Source organism: Nematostella vectensis, chromosome 11 (genome assembly GCF_932526225.1).
Source record: "Nematostella vectensis chromosome 11, jaNemVect1.1, whole genome shotgun sequence".
Taxonomy (NCBI): Eukaryota; Metazoa; Cnidaria; class Anthozoa; order Actiniaria; family Edwardsiidae; genus Nematostella; species Nematostella vectensis.
This window is the reverse complement of record NC_064044.1, coordinates 13,933,551-13,954,257: the sequence shown is the minus strand read 5'-3', so window position 1 is coordinate 13,954,257 and position 20,707 is coordinate 13,933,551. Positions and strand designations below refer to the sequence as shown.

At 39.2% G+C, this 20,707-nt stretch overlaps 2 protein-coding genes and 1 long non-coding RNA gene across 3 annotated transcripts in view; all 3 read right to left on the bottom strand.

The window, feature by feature from the left end:
* Positions 1-58: 58 nt before the first annotated feature.
* Positions 59-20,707, bottom strand: part of LOC125573816 (tetratricopeptide repeat protein 28-like) — a 23,992-nt gene continuing 3,343 nt past the window's right edge. Inside the window, exon 2 of the mRNA XM_048734598.1 lies at positions 59-3,494. Within this exon, the coding sequence (XP_048590555.1) occupies positions 745-3,494 (2,750 nt within the window). The 3' untranslated portion in view covers positions 59-744. The remainder of the gene's footprint in view (positions 3,495-20,707) is intronic.
* On the bottom strand, positions 7,098-8,031 carry LOC116610265. The gene is made up of 2 exons (XR_007314272.1): positions 7,421-8,031; positions 7,098-7,252 (listed from the first exon to the last, which is right to left on the bottom strand). It is a non-coding gene; the product is annotated as an uncharacterized LOC116610265 (long non-coding RNA).
* The window catches only part of LOC5501494 (tetratricopeptide repeat protein 28), a 26,211-nt gene continuing 25,175 nt past the window's right edge, over positions 19,672-20,707 (bottom strand). The window contains exon 5 of the mRNA XM_048734754.1: positions 19,672-20,535. The gene's annotated coding sequence lies outside the window, so the exon portion shown is untranslated. The remainder of the gene's footprint in view (positions 20,536-20,707) is intronic.

The following is a 20,707-nucleotide window of genomic DNA, read 5'->3' as shown; positions in this document are numbered from 1 at the left end:
AGCAATGTAGGTGTAACATCTACATCTGCGTCTGCAGTTGTAACAGCGGGTCCAACACTTGTATTTACATTTTATTTCCTCTTCTATTCCTACAAATACTATAATATGGCCAAACACTAGTCTCTACTATACAATTAATATCATTATTATTATACTTATTTGATCCTATGCAAAGAGCATCAAAATATAGGATATACTTTATAATAATTAATAAAGAAAAAAGATGAAAAACCGTATCTTAATCTGCAGTTATAGCAATGGATTTCTTACATTCTAAGAAGAATTAAATTTTGTGATTATTTACTAATAATCTGGATTTGATTAATAAGCGGAATTAGCAAAGTGAAATTTAACTCGGTTATTATTATCAAAGAATACAAGCCTTCGTGAATGCTTTTAAGGGTTCCCTCAAAAAACATTCGCTCCCTCCGCAGAATGCGCACGCATCCCCCCCCCCTCTTTGTGGCCCAAAAGGGGGTCATTTCTTATTAAGAAATCTTCGAATACTGTGCTTTTTCTAAATGATTCCTATGACTGCGCACCAATCCTCAGCCAATCCTGGGTACGTGCCTGTTCACAACCTTTTTGTTTTATTTTGTTAACTTGGTTACACTCAACTAGATTGTTTCATAGATAAGCTACGAATATGAAAACGAATATGAAAACAAGTCAAGCTGAGCTTACTCCTCCGAGTTCCCTGTGTTGCAGGGTTCCAGAGTTTCTTGAAACTTTCCTTCTACGTCTCTACCGTATAGTGACGTCATCACCGACGAGAACAAACGCGCCCCAGTAATAGGGGTGGCTGTATTTATCATTCATTGAGATGGTGTCCCGGATTGTCCGCTTGAGACTGGCACTAGTTGACAATCCGCTGGCCAGGTGACGATAAAAGCGCTCCATGAACTCCAGTGTGGCATTGTCGCCAATAGTCCACAGCGTTGCGAGCACGGAGCGAGCTCCTGCAGCGAGGAACGCTCGCGCCAGACCCATCACGCCCTCGGCTCTGATCTGGCCTCTGCCGCTATGACAGCAGCTGAGCACGACCAGACTTGCGTTGATCTGACACGAGCTGATTTCCTTCATCGTCAGGAGGTATTCCTCTTTTTCGGCGATATCATGCTTATCCATGCGTGGTTCTGGTGCGACTAATATTTCACCCGTCTTTGAGTCACCGTGCGAAGCGATGTGGATAACACCGACGCCTTTCTGGAGACTCTGCATCACCGCATTCTTGGTCGCTTGGTACTCGATCAAACATGTCACGTCGGGAAGTATTTCTCTGATCTTGATAGCTTCCTTACTTGCTGCAGGGAGATTTGCAAACCTCTCGTGAAAAGACATCACCACGTCGGCTCCATTCCTGTTGCGTGTAAATACGTTTGCGTTCGATCTTGGATTCGCAACGACAAGTACACCACGTCTGCAGTGCTTGTCTTCAGGACATTCTCGCAGTAACTTAAGAGTAGTGAGTGATGGGCCAGTACGAATTGCCTTTTTCTCAGCGAGGAATCTCCCGTCTGGCGACTGCAGAGCGCCGAATGGAACCATGAACGTAACTCCTTCAGGAACAAACACGACTTCAACTTGGGTGAGTTCCTTCTCAATTGGTTCAATTAGTATCCGGTACAGTTCTTTTAGTAGACCGGACCCTCTCTGTGTCTCGGCACTGCCTATTGGGAGTGGCGAACAGACGTCTTCTTCGTGCTCCTGTGGTACTTTACCGCTAGTACCCTCGTCACTCGCCTTCGGTTTTCCTGTGGTATGTGGTAAAGGAGACCTGGTAGCAAGGTGACACTCACTATCTCCGCCCCACATCTTGGCGACACTCTTGTCTTTTCTGTTTCCGCTTGATTCGCCTCCGATTTCATTCGTCTTCTCTGAGCCCTTGGACCCTAGTGTTACCCTTGCGAGTTCTGTCAGTACGTGTTGTTGTTCAGACTCGTCATCATAGTCCAGGTCCAGCGATCTGTCTTCAAAAGTATCATCGCGATTTTGACGGACGTGCAGATTTGCATCACATATAACTTTGTTGATCAGGTATCTGAAAAGAGATAGCCATTGTTCCGCTTCATCTGTCATTTTCATTGCTGCGGGATGTACAACTAACGGAGTTAGAGATGAGAGAGTGAATAAGTGAAGGTATTTATCACTCAATGATACAACAACAAACGAGGGCGAGGTACCACTGACTAACAAACATACTTCTTGGTCTAATGAGCTCTTTGTTGCATCTCCTTGAAGTCCATATTTGGTTTGAAGGTTTTCACTAAGGGCGCGCGATCTTCCTTGCTCTGACACCAACAAGGCTTGGCTCTTTTTCCCGAGTACAACTGACACAAAGACTAGCCAGTGATATGCCTCAATATAGGTATCTACGATATTAGTTTTTACGTCTTCTAGCTTTCCAAGATTAGTGAAGATTTGCTCGTAACAAATGAAGCTTTTTAAAAGATACGATTCCGCATCTCCAAACTGGTACATACAGACATACAACTTGCCGATACCCTGGTATATATTAGAAAGTAAGCGAGTTCTAGTTTTCGGAGAATAATTTTCTGCAAGCCGGAAGTACTCAAGTGCCTCCTTGTAGTTAAGACGAAAAAAATTCACTTCAGCCATCATCCAATACAATATTGATTGCTTATTTTGGCTATACGTGCTACCATTCTTCTCGTACTTATCTCGCGCTTGTTGGTAGCACTCCATAGCCTTATCGTAGTTACTTTGAGACAGGTGCAGTGTACCCATCATTACATGTGTCTGTGCTTGCCCAACTACGTCGCCATTCATTAAACATAAATCAAGCTGCTTTTCGTAACACTTGTTCGCCTCGTTAAAGTCTCCACTTTTCGTGTATAGTCCTCCACGCACCCCTAGGTTGGGCGGCACGTTCTCTAACGTTGCAGTAAGACTGATTGCTTGACGAATGCATTTCTTCTCCTCCTCGTATTTACACATTTCTCCGTGAATACTCGCCATATTGTTGTATGTGTTAACTTGATCCTGCTGGTTACCTGCCTTTTGAAATAGACTAAGTGCGTGTTGGTAGTGATTCAATGCGTCCTCGTACTTGCCCTGAGAGCTGTGCACAAAACCCATACCATAGTATGCCTTAGCTTGACCACGCTCGTCACCTGTCTTTTGAAATAGACTAAGTGCGTGTTGGTAGTTATTCATTGCGTCCTCGTCCTTGCCCTGAGAGTTGTGCACATTACCCATATTATGGTATGCTTTAGCTTGACCATTCACGTCACCTGTCTTTTGAAATAGACTAAGTGCGTGTTGGTAGTTATTCATTGCGTCCTCGTACTTGCCATGAGACCTGTGCACACTACCAATACCCAGGTATGCATTAGGTTGACCTCTCTCGTCACCTATCTTTTGAAATAGACTAAGTGCGTGTTGGTAGTTATTCAATGCGTCCTCGTACTTGCCCTGGTTAAAGTGCACATTACCCATACCATGGTATGCTTCAGCTTGACCACTCACGTCACCTGTCACGTCACCCATCAATCGATAACAAGCTGCTTGAGTCTGAATGTCATCATTTGATTTCGCTATTTCCATAGCAGCTGTATAACATGACATTGCATTTTCATACTGCGCTATTTTAAAAAATGTGTCGCCCGCATTCAAATACACACACATCATCATCTTGCTGTCCCCGAGCAAGTACGAAATATCGTTACATACTTTCAGTAAATGAATCTTCTGGTCTGGTGTCAGCGGGATCATGGTCACCCCCCAGCTAATCAGGAACCAGAATATGTCGGGAAGGTTGGACCACACCCTGCAAATAGCGTCCCACTCGGCCACGCCCCAGTCAGAAAAAGGCTTGCCCTCAGACATCTTGTGGTGTTTTGTAATTCTGAAATTAGATAACATAATTCAAAGAGATTATTTTAAATATATAATTTAATGTAATGTAAAGTAATATTTAGTATATATATTGAGTATTAAGTATTATATTTATATATGTTTTTAGAATACCTTTCGTCAACACATTTGCATGCTCACACTTATCTTCTAGAGTGACTGTTTTTGAAGAAATAGTCTTTTTCGCACTTTTAAGGTAACGCTGCACGCTTTTTTAAAACTTATAATAGGTTGGTTTATATAATTAGTTTTGGCTACAGTAGTTAAACTATTCACAGCAAAAATATGTTTCTGTTACTATTTTATGTGTTAACACTTTTTTCTGACACTTTCTTTATCGAAAACGCACCTTCCCATTATAAAACGACAGAGAGAGAAGAAATCAAACATTCTGATGGCAATGATAATGTCCTTTTTTCTCATACATCCGTCGTGCTTTGCGGTCGCGTACAAGCGCAGAGCTTCGAACGTGAAGGACGGTTTTTTTATTATTATTATTTCATCTATTTTTTGTTGCTCTTGGAATACTCATCAAACAGGGGAAAATAGCCGGCGTGTGGGAGTTCCCCCTCCCCTCTTCCCTAGCCAACGGGCCTGTGACGTGGGAGAGTAGTGTTGACATCTGTTGGCTTTGTCTTCTTACATTGCCCATTAGCGAGATCAGTCGGGATTTGAAACGCTGATTTGGAGTAAAGTTTACATCCTCAAGTATTCTTTTACCTTTTTGAGTGTTTATTGGTGTTATATAGCACGAATAGATGCAAAGAAGTTGAATAATCGGCGTGACGTCACGGACAAGCGTGTGTGACCATTGATCCAACCGTTAGTAGGGCCGACAAGGCCTAGCGACGACTGGAAATAGAGCCTATAGCGGAACTCACTAAAGTTACTTGCAAGCTTCACGCCTAGCGATCATCAGATTGAAGTACATTATGAATAAATTACCTAATGCAGAATCTAAAGAACTAACAAACTATAAGTGTTCCTGTTAGAAATATATATGTCTGTTAGAAATATATATGGTTTTCTTTTATTAGAAAATTAAAATAGGCTTCCTCTTAGATTATTACTAGTTTTTTTCATGTCACGATGCATTTCTAAGAGAACTTGTTTTGGAGACGTAGATTTCTTCACATAATAGAGTAAAGAGCCGTCCTAGTAACCTGGAGAAGATTCAAAACTTAAACAGAGTGAACACTCATTAAAGTCGTAAGAAAAGAAGTGATGGAAGCTATTTTTCCACAGGACACAAACAAAAAAGGACTTCGCAAAGTCCAAAGTAAGAATAGAGAGCCGTAACCATAAATACTAAAAAGTCTGTTATAGAACTGACAAAATCCATACCTCGTTCAATGCTTGATATGGAACTTCCAAGTGTAAGGGACCGATCGTTATTTACTTCCACGGGGGGAAGGGGGGGGGGGAGGAGGGGGCGGTGTTTTTTTTAATAAATCCAAGATTAAAACTTTTACCCCCCTAAAAATGTAATAAATAAAATTTGTAATAGATTGTAATAGATAAAATTTAGACCCCCCTCAGAAATCATGACGTCTTAAAAATTACCACCATTCCCCCCCCCCCCCGTATTTTTGATTCAACGGAACATCGTCCTGCTTAAGAAAAAATTAACAGTTTTTTTTTTCTTTTATAATTATAAATCCGCTGAAAATCTACAAATTTCATTCAATTGCTCATATCTTATTACACTTTTAAAAGATTGGCGAAAATTAAGTGTCGCGAAAATTAGGATCGCGAAAATTAAGTGGGGGAGTATTAGTCGTTTATAAGCTTTATGATACACCTGATGAGTTTGATTTATAAGATTATAGATTTTTATGAAAATAAATTTAGCCAACGCATCTTTTTGTTGCAAATGAGTTTTGATGATTACAGCACATTAATTCCATTCCATTAAATTTGTTTTGCTTGATTTTATTATCCCAAAAATCGCGAAATCGCGAAAATAAAGTGATCGGGTTTTTACGAAAATAGGAAAATCGCGAAAATAAAGTGTCGCGAAATATCGCCATCTCAAAATCTCGAAATTTTGACGCCGCGAAAATTATGTGTAATAAGGCAGATCGCCTGGTCGGTATCTCACGTGGAACAAGATAAAAAAATTACCCCCCCCCCCCCCCTCCTCTGGGTATGGAAATGAAAAAAATAACCCCCTAAAAACTGCATTTCTAAAATTTGTCTCTGTGGACGTTATGGTAAACAATGAACTGGTATTTACGCTTAGGCATTTTGAGTGTTCTCTGACAGTGTCTTTTTAATAGTGTTTCTAAGGAAAAGTTCATTTATTATCCCGAGGGGGGGGAGCGTAAGGATTTTGATAAAAGTAAGGGATAAAATTTGTTGCCCCCCCCCCCCCCCCCCCTTCAGGAGGAACAAAATTTCTCATGCCCCCCTAATGCTTCCTCCATATTTTAGGAACCCCCCACACACACACACACACACAACCCTCCAGAAAAACAAAGAAGGAAGGAGGAAAGGAAGGAAGGAACGCAAAAGACAATGTCAAAGGAATGCGAGCAAGAGATTAGCTGCAAGCTGGTCAGGAAGTGGAGGGGAAAGAATTCGCTGAAAATATTAATTCAGAAAAAGTGAAGGCATTGAATTGCATAGATAAAACGTGGCTCTCCTGGATTGTGCGTGCCAATAACTACCCCCAAACCGATGAGACTCGTTGGACCAAAAAGTCTGATTTGACCCTTGGTCAAATTATATAGAGGAGACAAAACCCGACGAAATCAGTGACCCCCGTTTTAAAAGCCCATACACTTTCGACGCTCCCGCCTTTAGACGTTGAAAATTTATCGAGGGCCCCCAACAGTATCCTCACCCCATCCCCCCCCTCCCCCACCCCCCACCCCTCTCGGTATAATAAATGAACTTTCCCTAAAAAATTCTAATTCAAGAAAATATCCGAGTTCGAATCTAAGGCTAGGTTCCCAGCAAACTTCGCGGGCAAATTGACTCTCACTGGCTTTTCGACGTAATGTCGAAAAAACACACACAAAACCCTGTATCTCAAAATGTATGCTGTCCTTTATACAAAACCGCAGACATCGCTCAATGACAAGTAACAGCAATCTCTAATTTTAATGGCGGAACACGCTACAAGTTACTTGCAAGCTTCACGCCTAACGAAAGAGATACATTATGAATAAATTACCTATTGCAGAATCTAAGAAACTAAGGCTTCCCTTCTCTTTTTAGAAATATATATAGTTTTCTTTTATCAGCAAAAAAAATAGGATTACAATAGAGTTCCTATTAGATTATTACTTGTATGAAAATGTCAAGACACATTTACAAGAGGCTTTGGTTATAGATATCTGCGCACAACAGAGTAAAGAGCCGTCCTAGAAACCTAGAGAAGATTCAAAACTTATAAACAGTGAGTTGTAAGCGTAGGAGTGATGGAAACTATTTTTTCCACAGTACACAAACAAAAGATGACTTCGCAAGTCCAAAGTAAGTACAGAAAACCGTAACCATAACACCAAATAGTCTGTTATAGAACTGACAAAATCCATACCTCGTTCAATAATGCTTGGTATGAAGCTTTCGAGTGTAATGATACATAGAGGTTCCTTTCCCGAAAGTTTTAACTTGATTTCACCTTGTTCAACTTGCCTTTAAGCACAATTCGACACTACATCAGGGCTGTAGTTGAAGATCAAATGATGCTTTGCACAAAATACGAACAAACAAATAAATGTAGGAAATTTGAAATGCAAATCTGAAACGTTTGTAGGGGATTCCCCTCATTAGCTAGTCTGAATAACAGACGAATTTAGGTTTATCCACAGGAAGCCCAAGCTCTTCAATTTCTTTTTATTAGCATTACGGTTAACAATGTACTAGTATTTATGTTAACACTTTATGACAGTTAAAAACGTATTTTGTGTTTTTTCAAAAAATTTTATAGGATCTTTTTTTAAATTAGTTCAAAGCTAATTAAAGAATTAGTTCGAATCTGCACCGAATAGTAAGTTTCCAGCAAAATTCGCAGACAAATTCACTCTTGGAACATATAAAAAAAATTGTCGTTTCTGGTTGCCTCCTGCCTCTAGAATTTGCGCCGCATGCGGATTTATTTATATGAATATGTATGGTGGATGTATCCCTATCCCAAACAGTGTCTGGCGAGACGAACAAGACGTTCCTTTCGAAACAGGTCTTTCGTGTAATTTAAATTACGAGGCAAAACTGAAGCGAAGCAAAAGTCGTCTGCGGCTTGCAAAACATCGACATATCTTACATCATTATACTGAAAATCGAAGAGCTATACATATAAATGATATCTCTAATTGAACTAGACCCTGCGCGCAGGGTTGACTGGTATACCTGAGATCTGCAACTTGTTTTGGCCCTGTGTTCTGACATGTATGACAAAGATTTTACTGCCCACTTTGTATATGATAAAATATATATACAATCTTGGTTTGTATTGTAATTGTCATATCACAACACTTATTGGGGTAAGAAAGGTAAGAGCATCATCTTTTCAGGTGGGGGGTGGACTTGAGGTGTGCTGCATGAATGGGACTGATTGTCCTATCTTTTACGGGGTAAAAATCTTAAAAATACTATCCCCAAAGCAGAGTTAGCACAGTAATAAAATTAAGGAAAGCTGAGAATGTGTTTTCAAATTGTTATTTCTTAAAAAATTATTTGGTTCACAGCCCTTGATGTGCAATCACTTAGGGGTAAATTTATTTTAACACCTAAAGCCAGTCATATTGTACTAACAATATAATTTTATTGAAAATTATCATTTTATTTATGTAAGTGCAAAGTAAACAACAACATTTATTTATTTTGAAGTCAAATGAGAGGGCTATAGAATATCCAGACTTTAAATTAGATTATATACATATTTTCAAGACGGCACAATTATCTAGATTTAATTGAAAATGTTCCATAAAAATAAAATGACATTCAATTAAAAATAAAGGTATTTAAGGAAAATAACAATACTCATCTAAAGGAAGCACCCAAAAAAAAGCGCCAAAGTACCAAAATAATTTTCATAGACTTCATTTTCATGTTTACCTCTAAATAGATACCAAAGCCAAAGCAGCAGGATTTTAACTTTTCTAGTACAAGACTTTTGACACCTAAGTATTGATGAAAACTGCTTGATATTCTGATGGCACTTGTCTCAATTTAAGTCACACATATTCTGTACTTAATTGGAATCGAAGTGGTAAAAATGATATGACATTCAATGACAGAGATCAAGATATTTTATAGTAAGAAAACAAAATTCATCTTATGGGTACCCGGTCAAGTGTCCGATCTAAGTAGCCTATTCTTTGGGATTCATTCATCGACAAACTACTTCAAACTACTTCAATTTCAAGATAGATGAAGCAATAAAGGTAAATACCTCAAGACCATTCATGAGTGTCCAGAGCACATTCAATTAAGTCTTAAGGTAAACTGTATGTGTAAGTGTAAAGCAGTCAGCACATTAACTCTAATCTCGACCCTCACGTGTATCGGGTCTATTCGGGTTGCAAATGTATTAACACAAGTAAATAAAGCGAAATCAATCCAAGCTGAGATAATTTTCCACAATAACTTGGTAGAAATTGAGGCTATGGTAAAATATACAGTTATCGAATCGCGAATCGGGCCTTTAACTCCACAAATAACATTGATCTGAGAGCTGGAATCTTAAAATTCAAGATGGCGGCCATGACACAGTTTTAAATTATGCAGAAAGTATTCTGGTAACTAGGCATTGCGATGACGTAGAACGGTGGGCTAGATACATCTTGTAAGAAAAATGCTTATGTGAGGTTGGGCGTGTGTTACCCTGGTCCCAGAGCCTCGGAGATGCTCAAGGCTCTGGGACCAGGGTAGGCGTGTGTCGGCGGCGAGGTAAAAGTTCAAAGAGAAAGTGAGCTGTCACTCATCAATCATGTCTCACACCAACATCACAACATTGGCCGTAACTAGGCAGGTTTTCGAACAATGGAATCGAGCGTTGCTTCACTCCCTTCCTATTTTATATAGAACCTAAATACGAAGTTAGGTTCGGAGAGCGTTCGGGCTAGTCACGAACACTCAAGACGCTATGGTTACTCAGTACTGTTCAAATGTTTGAAGAGTTGAAAACAACCATCGCGTGGGTTTTTAGACAAGAGAAATAGAAATATAACGAAAAAGGATTTCGCTGAATTGGGAGGCAGGAGACATTTCGCACAAAGGTTAGAGATATTTTATTCGCTGAATACAATATTCAATACAAATTGGGAATGCATTTTTGGTTATTTTATTAAGAAATCGCTGACAAAGTATCCTAACCGTGGTACAACCATGGTAGTTCCATGGTGCGAACAGGGTTTCTCTATCTTCTTAGAAATATAATTTCCTTTTATCAACAACAAACTATGAAACAGGTTTCCTCTTAGATTAACTTACGCGCAAGATGTTATAAGGTGCGAAAGAGTTGGAAATTAGAGTTGATATGGGACCCAAATGCGCTAAAAAGCAACAAACTCGTTAAATGTTGGAGCCAAAGAATTCGCCCGATTTTTGTATAATCTGGCAAACATACAGAACTATAGCCTCGCTTCAGTAGGGGCTCTCATTTTTTGCATATTGTTTTGAGAGTGACGCTTATTTAAAAGAGGGCGCATATTCAAATCATTACGGTATATGTCCTATATTTATTTTAATGTTATTATACAACCTATAAATCTATGTACCCAATATATATGTTTGTCTATATTACAAACAGTACTGTGTGTTTAATCTAGCCTATTAGGCGAAGGAGAAATGACAGTGAAACATGGTAAGAATTAGCATGGCTCGCTAGTGCTGATTACGACATTTAACTGAGAAGGTACTCACCAATCAAATCAAATCCCGGAGGTGAAAAGAACAAAAAAGAAGTGATAAAGCTCTCTTTGCACAAGTCGAGCGAATGAAGACGGCTTTCGAAGGCTGAGGTTCAAAAGACAAAGGAAAAGTTAGCCATAACACAAGCAACCAAGTAACGGAGTCACAACCGACAAATCCAAATTCAGCTTACTGCTTGTGTTGGTTATTGACGCTAAAATGTCAATACAATGATGAAGCTTGCTATTGACAATTTAAGCGATGGTAGACGGTAACACGCAGGTTCTATAAGTCCAAAAGCCAGTAAATGTGAACCTCGCTAAACACGCAAAAAGGAAATTCTACTAAGTGAAAGTGAAAGGATTGCAGAAACATTACGTCATGTGGGTACCAGGCTTTCTCAAGAGGAAAATACACAGGTATCTATCCATAATAATACGCGTCTTAGAACCTAATATAGACAGATTCAACTGGGGTATGGTATGATATGCTAGGAAATTAAGGTTATGAGATTCAAAATGCAACAAATGATTGTTGTTGTTTTTTTAAAACAGTTCATCTTCTCATGATACCATCGAGATTTTGAGAGTTCTTTGTTGCAACAGGAAAAAAATCCTACTGGTTAAGAAATGCAAAACTCGACGCTCCTAGACCTATAGGGGCAAGGGGGGGGGGGGGGGGGGTCTAAAACTAGATCCTGAGCGCAGGGTTGACTGGGATACTTGTGGTATTATATGTATATCTGCAATTTGTTCTGTGCCCGTGTTGTGAAAGGTATGACAAGAAACATAAAAATACCGAATACTTCAGGCAGATCAACGGGTTTTTGGTCTTTATTCCTGGCGCGTTTCACGCTCGCCCTTAATTCCTTTCTACTCGAGAATTGGCGTTTTGGAGCTAATTCTCTGACCTCTAGACATCCCTTCCTTGTTCAGCTCTCAAAGGAATACTTGGGAATGCAACATGGTTTAGATAAGCCAATCAGCGTCAAGGTATGTTTGAACAGTAGTCCACTTCGGCTTAAAGTATGGGGTTTAGTGGGGCTAGCCATAGGCGAACCGACTATGGTTATACCTTTTCTTCAATCTATCTGGTAACGTCGTATATAGGCCCCATCATGCTTTACGAACGCAACCACGTGAGGTCATAGATATCATGAGGTCCGATAGCACAGGAGGCCCAAAGGTGCAAAGCGTGCAAAGTTATCCCTGAGTATCATAAGAGGTAACATTTATGATGCAGATGTCCTCATTGTTCATAACAATGGAAAGCATGGAAAACTGACTGATTTATATTTTTACAGTATATTTACTATAGTAAATAAATAAGTTGTTCTTTTTTATTGTAAATTGTGATGATGACAAATACACGACTTATTAAACACCAATTTCCTTTCAATCTTTTATTTCATAAAATGTTTATTACGCATTTTTATTCCACTTTCATGGAGCTGGCCCAACTTCACGATCAGCATGATCGTCTAGAGTTAGATTTGATCTTGTATGCGATATCTGACGCCTTGTTTCCTATTCTCTATTTGCCTTAAAACGAATGTAAACAATACACACAAGACACAAAGATCGATCTTCATTTCAGACCACACATATTACGAGAGATGATGACAAATAGACTGTGCAATTCTACATCAACGTAGGAAGAAACCACCGGACAGCCTCTATCTGCTGGTGTGCGTCGGACCTTGTGGTCTGCGTCGACAGTTGATTAATTAATAAAACCTTTAAAAGAAAAAGTCGACAACAACGCAGATTAACCCGGTGGCCTCAACCGGCGTGAAGAAACCGTTTAGCTACTTAGTAATCCACACCACCCTATTTACCATCTTCCATAAGTCACTCAATTACTATTTTTACCTTTTGTTAGTTAATCATCAATGAACTTTGTACTTTGTCACTCAATTACTATTTTTACCTTTTGTTAGTTAATCATCAATGAACTTTGTACATATACTAGCTATAACATGCCATTGTAACTCATTTATAACCTGAAGAAGGCAGGTATTGGCCTGCCGAAATATCGTTCTAAAAACATAAATCTGCGTTGTTGTCGACTTTTTCTTTTAAAGGTTCTACATCAACGAAGGCAACCCCATGGAACGCCTGTGATATGTTACACAAATATGGCTGTGACCCCCTCTTCCAGTTTTCTAAGGTCTCTTATATCGTGCCCCCCCCCCCCAGTTTTCTAAGGTCTCTTATATCGTGCCCCCCCCCCCAGTTTTCTTAATGTCTCTTATATCGTGCCCCCCTAACCCTAGAGAATTACCATGGAACGCTAAATGCTGTCTACGAATTTTTACTGAGAAGGCACTCAATACCCACCACTCGTGTCAAATCCTGATTGATGATTTAAGCACTTATTGTACAAGTCGAGCGGGTGAAAACGGCTATGCGAAGGCTGAATGTGTAGTTCTAAAAAAATATTCATACCCCCTCCCCCAAGGAGGGGTTCTGAGGTATGAACCCCCACCCCTCTGGAATTTCCAACGCGCTGGAAAAAAAATAAATACGTTAACTGTAAAGGAAAAAGGGCATTTCACCCGTCTTCCCCTCTGGAAATTCCTGGGCGTTTGACCCCCCACCCCCTCCGGAGTTTCCAATCCCTCCATGGGGCGTATGGATATTTTCTGGAACTACACAATTACAAAAGTGAGAAGATAAAATAGCCATGACACTAGCAAATAAGAGAACGGAATCACAACCGACAAATCAGCTTACCGCTTGTGCTGGTTTTAGAAGCTAATGCAATAAAGAAATGACGAAGCCTGCTATTGATGAGTTAAGCGATGCAGGCTCTATAAGTCCAAAAGCCAGTGAACTGAGTAAATGTGAGCCCCGCTAACACTCAAACAGGAAATTCTACTAGCGAAAGTGAAAGTCAGATTGGCGGGGGCTCCCCTTCTTAGTATGCAGAAGCATTGCGTCATGTCTTTCTCAAAAGGAAAATACACAGGAATCTAGTTATGAAAAGGTTATGAATAAACAAATTAAATTGAACAATGATCAAATTTTTACTATATCCCAAGCTTTGTTTGAAGTTTTTTATTATTATTATTATTATTATTATTATTATTATTATTATTATTATTATTATTATTATTATTATTATTATTATTATTATTATTATTATTATTATTATTATTATTATTATTATTATTATTATTCTCATGCCTAGTCGTGCAACAAGGGACTATTCTGTTGCGCATGCGCATTACAATGCGCGGACGTGGATTGTTATGACAAAAAATCGCACTCTTTCTGGATAATAGAGATATCTTCTTTGACCAGCAAATTCCAACAGAAGGAAAACAGAATGTTTATATATAGTTCCGCTCCAATCAGCGATTGCCGGATACCGTTTTTCGTGCTAAATGTTTCCATAAAGATGCCAAACAATTAACCATTTACAGGAATGTGTAATGATTTCTACATACATTTCGAGAATGATATCTCCGTTATTTGAGTGCGACTGTCTGGAGCTCTGCACTATGGCAGTCTTTCTTCTATAGTTTATGATTGGATACTATGATAGAAATCCGTACTTTTCCGTTCGGATAAACTTATTTACAACTACGGTGTAACTATGACCAGCGCGAGCGGCCTGGGAAGGAGTTCCAAACTTTATATGCCACTGGGCCAGCCAAAGTCGGGAAAATTGAGCGGCGAATTTTACGGGTCGAAAATACGGAAAACCACGGAAAACCAACTCGATGATTATGGTGATTTTATTGTAAAACGATTGTAAAGTAAAATATAATTAATTGAATCTAAAATTAGGAATTTTACCTAAAAAGCGCGTGGGAGAAAATATACATGCATAAATGTGCCATTGTGGCCCTGTTAGAGCTTACAATAATATTTGAACTCTAATCATGGAATAAAGTAGAACATAAATTGCATAATTATCCTAAACAAGCTACATGCAGTCAAGGCATAAAGACCAAATTGTTAGAGCCTCATGCTCTCTAACCTAGAGTGGGCGTTCCTGTAAAATAGATCTCTCTAGCTGTTGCATTTCCAGAAGATTTGTAATAAACTCGTAGATTGTACATTGTAGATGATAATCTCGCATACGAAAACGTATATGACCCACCAACGGACACTAAGCCTGATGAACAATATAATGGGTACTTACATATCGTTCCCGCTTGGCTCTAAATTAAACAAAAGATTGTACCACTAGAAATGCCTGCACTGAATATACCAGGTAGGTATCTGGGAAATAAAACCACTACTCCCATATTGTGATCACTTTTATGGGTGCCATTTATAGGAAAATCGGAGAAAGATCTTAAATTATTTTTTTTTAGTGTGTGGTATCAATTTTCTAGTGTATGATTGTTGGTGGAACTGTTCGCGGTTTCATATCAAGCACAAGTTGTTCTGAATCACATACAATTATCATACCCTCCTTTAAACAACCCTTTCATTTCCCAGAAATCGGACAAATATTTTTAGAGATATTGTCGCCTAAATAAACACTTAGATACTTCTCGTGAATATTGAATATTTCATTATTATGGAATATCGAGTAATAAAACCACACAAATGACGCCACCATGTTGTGCACAGATACTAATAATTTCATTATTTGTTAACGTCTATACTGGCAAAATTGGAAAGCACCTTTAACTTTACTTGTTTTGTGTCAGTTTTCAGCATAATTACGAGGTGAAAGTCATTATGGTAGTCCATTCTTTTATTCCATATGAAATTTGCAATTCATCTGCTTCAATTAGTTCCTCAAGGACAGGGCCGGAATTGTGCCTCCCAAGTCATCGTAATCACATAAATTCTATAAATGAAACATTGCTGTCAGTATGTTGGTAGCTTGCTCTAAAAACGAAAGAAGGAAAGAAGAAAAAAACACACTTAATTTAATCATTTAGACATTCTGAAGACGTGCATAGGATTACGAGCAAGAGAAAAACACAACCAGACATCTTTGCAGGTCTAAATCACGCGCTATGGGGTTTTGGTTAAAAGTGGGTATTCGTACCAATGGCATCTAGGGTGGTGGATGAAATAAAGGGGGGAGGGGTAGGGGATTGTTGTCAGTGGAGAGAGGATCTAAAGGGGAGAAAAAAGTAGAAATAAGCTTTTCGTTTTTCTTCGCTAAAACTATTTTTGATAGAATAGTTTTCGATTGACAAAAATAAAATTTTGAGGCCTGTTTGCCGCCGAAAATACATCATATCAAGATATTGGTGATATTCGTGAGGCTGTAATAAAAGTAAATAGAACTAAATGTTGTATTTCAGATAGTGCGCTTCTCACAGATTTTTTGAATGATTTTATTTCAGTTTCTGTGACGTTATCTTCAAGCTTCAATATCAGAGGAGCCGTAAACTGTTTGGCAAACAATTCTTAAGAAAGCAAGCTACAAATCAACACATAGAGGACCAAATAGTCAGGGTCCTTGTCATCATCTTGATGCCGTCCGTTGATGAGGCACTGACTTCATTCCTTCGTTTGCTTCACAGAAAACCAACCAGCAGAAGATGGCGGCCCACCAGCAGACACTGGGCCAGACGCTCCGACAGACCAGCCTGCAAGCGAGGCCCCAGTAGAACAAGATACCGCGCCTGCGCAAGATGAGGCACCAGCTGAGGAGACTCCAAAGGAATGAGCCGATAGTTTCAGTCTCTGGGTTAGTGCTACGAATCTTTTACTGCCGAAAAAAATTGGTGGTGTATTTTTAATTTTCGAACTTGAATTACATTTTCAATCATCCAACAGTAAAATCTGCTATATGGATGATAATATTTTCCGTGGGGTTGATATAGAGTACAGATAAAGATGAATACAATCTTAAGCTATTATTTCAAATTAAAAAAAAAAACTAACTAATACTGTAAAAACAGCTGCTTTTATACTCTCTTGGGGACGCGCATTTTTCTAGGGACGCTAACATTTACTACCGTTCAAATTACTCAGCGTCCATTGTCCTGTCAAATTTAGAAACTAATCTTCCTGGGAAATGGTAAAAGGACGCTTTCTTGATTTAATTAGCACTATCAAGCTATTGATACTAATCTAAAGGAATTTGAAACATGTTGAAAGTAAATTCCTAAACGTGAACGGATCGAATTAGAATCACGTTTGAGAAACAACCCGTAAAATACGTAAAACAATTATAATCGCAATCCAAAAATCGCTTACTTAAAGTTTTTGCAAAATCTAAAATAACCCAAAATACCACCCTGTCACACATGTATGTGCTCAAAGCAATGATAAATGTATGATATTAGCTCTAGTCACTAGTAAATCCAGTGACATGTATAACAACAGCTTTGAGAGAGCAAAATTTACCCACACCTCCCCCCCAAATATCCGAGGTAAAACAAAATTTGTACCTAAAATACAGAAAGAATATATCACTGTATGAATTGCTACGCTACCGCTGGAATTGGCGATTCTCCAATCGCCGATCGAGTTCCGGTGGTCGCGTAGTAATGCACACAGGTGGAAAAGGCCTCAGGCTACAACTTTGAGCTTGGATTCGTTTACCCATTTAGCTGACCATTTTCCCTTGGTTATTTCGTCCCAGCTGGCAGTAATACTTGATTTTATAGCAGCGGACATGCGGCATGAGTAGGAGCGCTATTCCTGAAGTAATTTATAGGGATCTTCCCCTGAAGAATTGTCGTTTATAAAGCTTGTGGAAAAAGCAGGAGTTGAAAGTCCCCAGGAGAAAGCATGCCCTAAACCCCCCCCCCTTATCACGTGCTTATTATTATAAGAACATTTGTGCATTTGCAATATCCCAACAGCGACAGGTACAAGAACCGTTTTTGTGATCTTCCGTGCGCGTCCAAAATGCCACAGACTGGCGGGCCATAGCTGATCCAAAATGATGCGGACAAAGGGAAATTTGACTCTAGGTCCAAAACACTGCAAAAGAAGCACTCTGTCAGCACTTTCTATAGCTTCGTCTGTAAACCGCTACAGATCGGTACCCATGAAAAACCCTGGGTACCGATCTGTAGCGGTATGTTATAAAAGGAACGATAGCGTGAACGCAGCAATGTAGGTGTAACATCTACATCTGCGTCTGCAGTTGTAACAGCGGGTCCAACACTTGTATTTACATTTTATTTCCTCTTCTATTCCTACAAATACTATAATATGGCCAAACACTAGTCTTGACTATACAATTAATATCATTATTATTATACTTATTTGATCCTATGCAAAGAGCATCAAAATATAGGATATACTTTATAATAATTAATAAAGAAAAGAAAAATGATGAAAAACCGTATTTTAATCCGCAGTTATAGCAATGGATTTCTTACATTCTAAGAAGAATTAACTTTGGTGATTATTTACTAATAATCTGGATTTGATTAATAAGCGGAATTAGCAAAGTGAAATTTAACTCGACTATTATTATCAAAGAATACAAGCCTTCGTGAATGCTTTTAGGGGTTCCCTCTCGAATAACCCTAAAAAAAACATTCGCTCCCTCCGCAGAATGCGCACGCATCCCCCCACCCCTCTTGGTGGCCCAAAAAGGGGGTCATTTCTTATTAAGAAATCTTCGAATAGTATGCTTTTTCTAAATGATTCCTATGACTGCGCACCCCTCCTCAGCCAATCCTGGGTACGCGCCTGTTCACAATCTTTTTGATGTATTTTGTTAACTTGGTTACACTCAACTAGATTGTTTTATAGATAAGCTACGACTTGCGAATCAAAATCAATCAAAAGTTATTGACTTGTGCTCTGCTTCAAATAAGCAAATAACGAATCACGGCCTTACTCTGGAGGGCACCTTTTCAAAAAAGACCCTAGAGATAAATAGTACAAAAATGAATACACATGCTACGAATCTTTAACTGCCGAAAAAAAAACCAGGGAGATTTTTTAGTCGCTTTTTATTTGCGAACTAAATCCACTTGAACTACTATGAATTTTAAACATCCAACAGTAAAATCTGCTCTATTGATAATAATATATTGTGTAGTAATATCCATACCCCCCCCCCCCCCCCCCAATTGAGGTGATTGGAAATTCCAGGCGGGGTGAGGGGTTCAAACGCCCAGGAATTTCCAGAGGGGAGGGGGGGGGGGGGTAAAATGCCCTTTTTTCCTTAACAGTTACTGTATATATTTTTTACAGGGGGTGGGGGTCATACCTCCGAGCCCCTTAAGAGGGGGGTATGGATATTTTCTGGAACTACACATTCCGGAATGATAAAATATTTCTCAATATCTTATAAATACAACCAAAACAGCAGTATGGCACAAGTCTGATTCTATTCAAGATGTAATACTCGTAACATAACATGTAAAGCATAAAGAAGCTGTTTAGTCAAAGATTTTTAACTTGTTTTATAATTATATTTAACATGGAATTGAAAACTTACCAGTAGAATCAGACTTGTTGTCTGTAGCACGCCCTCGTTTGTTGCAATTTGTTTAAGGGACACAGGACCCGATTGATATTTTGCGGGAATGGATGAGCTATGAATCATGAAAACCTCGATCCTACCAAGAACGCCTAGTTTAGACGCCGTTTTTCTATGTACCGTTATCCCAAATGCAAATTGAGGTGAAACCATCCACTTCGTTCATTTGCAAGCATTTGCATTTGACACACGGTACATGGAAAGAACGGCGTCTTATGCCATAGCCGCTAAGGAAAAGTAACATATTCGTGGAAGTTTAGTGATATGAACGAGGTCCACCTTTGAACCCAATTAAAACTGCATTTCCTCCTGTGTATGCTTTTCGCAGTTTCCCTGACAAATACGCAACTTCTATTGTTGTTGCGCATTGTTTATTCAGGGGCTGCAGGGTGGTTCAAAAAGTGGGGGGAGGAAGTGGCCGGCGGGCTGGAGGGATAGTGATATGAGAGGGTAGGGGGTTCCTGGGGTTGATGTAGAGTGAAGATAAAGATGAATACAAACAGATTTAAAACTATAATATCGTCTTTTATGAAGTTATCGATTTTTAAATGTAACTTTATTTGTAGCACTATTTAGACAAACGTAAAAACCGGACGTTCATTAAAAAGCACATCCGCTCATAAACTTTTGAGGGGGCCCCCATTTCCTTTTGCCGCCACTGTTATCTGTTAGAGTTTCGTTTTCTCCCCCTCTTAGAATTTTTAAAATCCTCAACTCTGTCGATTATTTAAAATTTCTCTTAAATTCCCCAAAATATTCACATTTTTTGTAATCATCAAGTCATGATCTATGCAAGAAGAACTATATTGTCCTGTGATAGTTCAAATATTTACTACATAGGATTTTCTTTTTTACCTAAAATACGGAAATAATATATAACGGTTAGAGGCCTCAGGCTACAACTTTGAGCTTGGATTCGTTTACTCATTTAGCTAACCATTTTCCCTTGGTTATCTTGTCCCAGCTGGAAGTGGTTCTTGTCTTTTATAGCAACGAACATGCGGGTTAAGTAGGAGGACTATTCTTGCAGGAATTAGAGATCTTCCCTTGAAGCATTATCGTTTTATTAAGCTTGTGGAAAATGTAGTTGGAAGTCCCCAGGAGAAAACAAAATTATCCGGAACAAGCCCTCAAACCCCCCTATCACGTGCTTATTATTATAAGAACATTTGCGATATCCCAACAGCGACAGGTACAAGGACCGTTTTCGCAATCTTCCGTGCGCGTCCAAAATGCCACAGACTGGCGGGCCATAGCTGATCCAAAATGATGCGGACAAAGGGGAATTTGACTCTAGCTCCAAAACCCAGCAAAAAAAGCACTCTGACAGCATTTTCTATAGCTTCGTCTGTAAACTCCACTTTGTACCTCATTTTAGATCAGCGTTGGTCCGCCAGTCTATTGTATTTTGGATGCGCGCGCGGTTCCCTCTCGAATAACCCTAAAAAAACATTCGCTCCCTCGAATTAATTCCAACATCTGACCAGGCGCGTACAAAGGGGGGTGCACGCCCCCCCCCCCCCCCCTGGCGGCCCAAAAG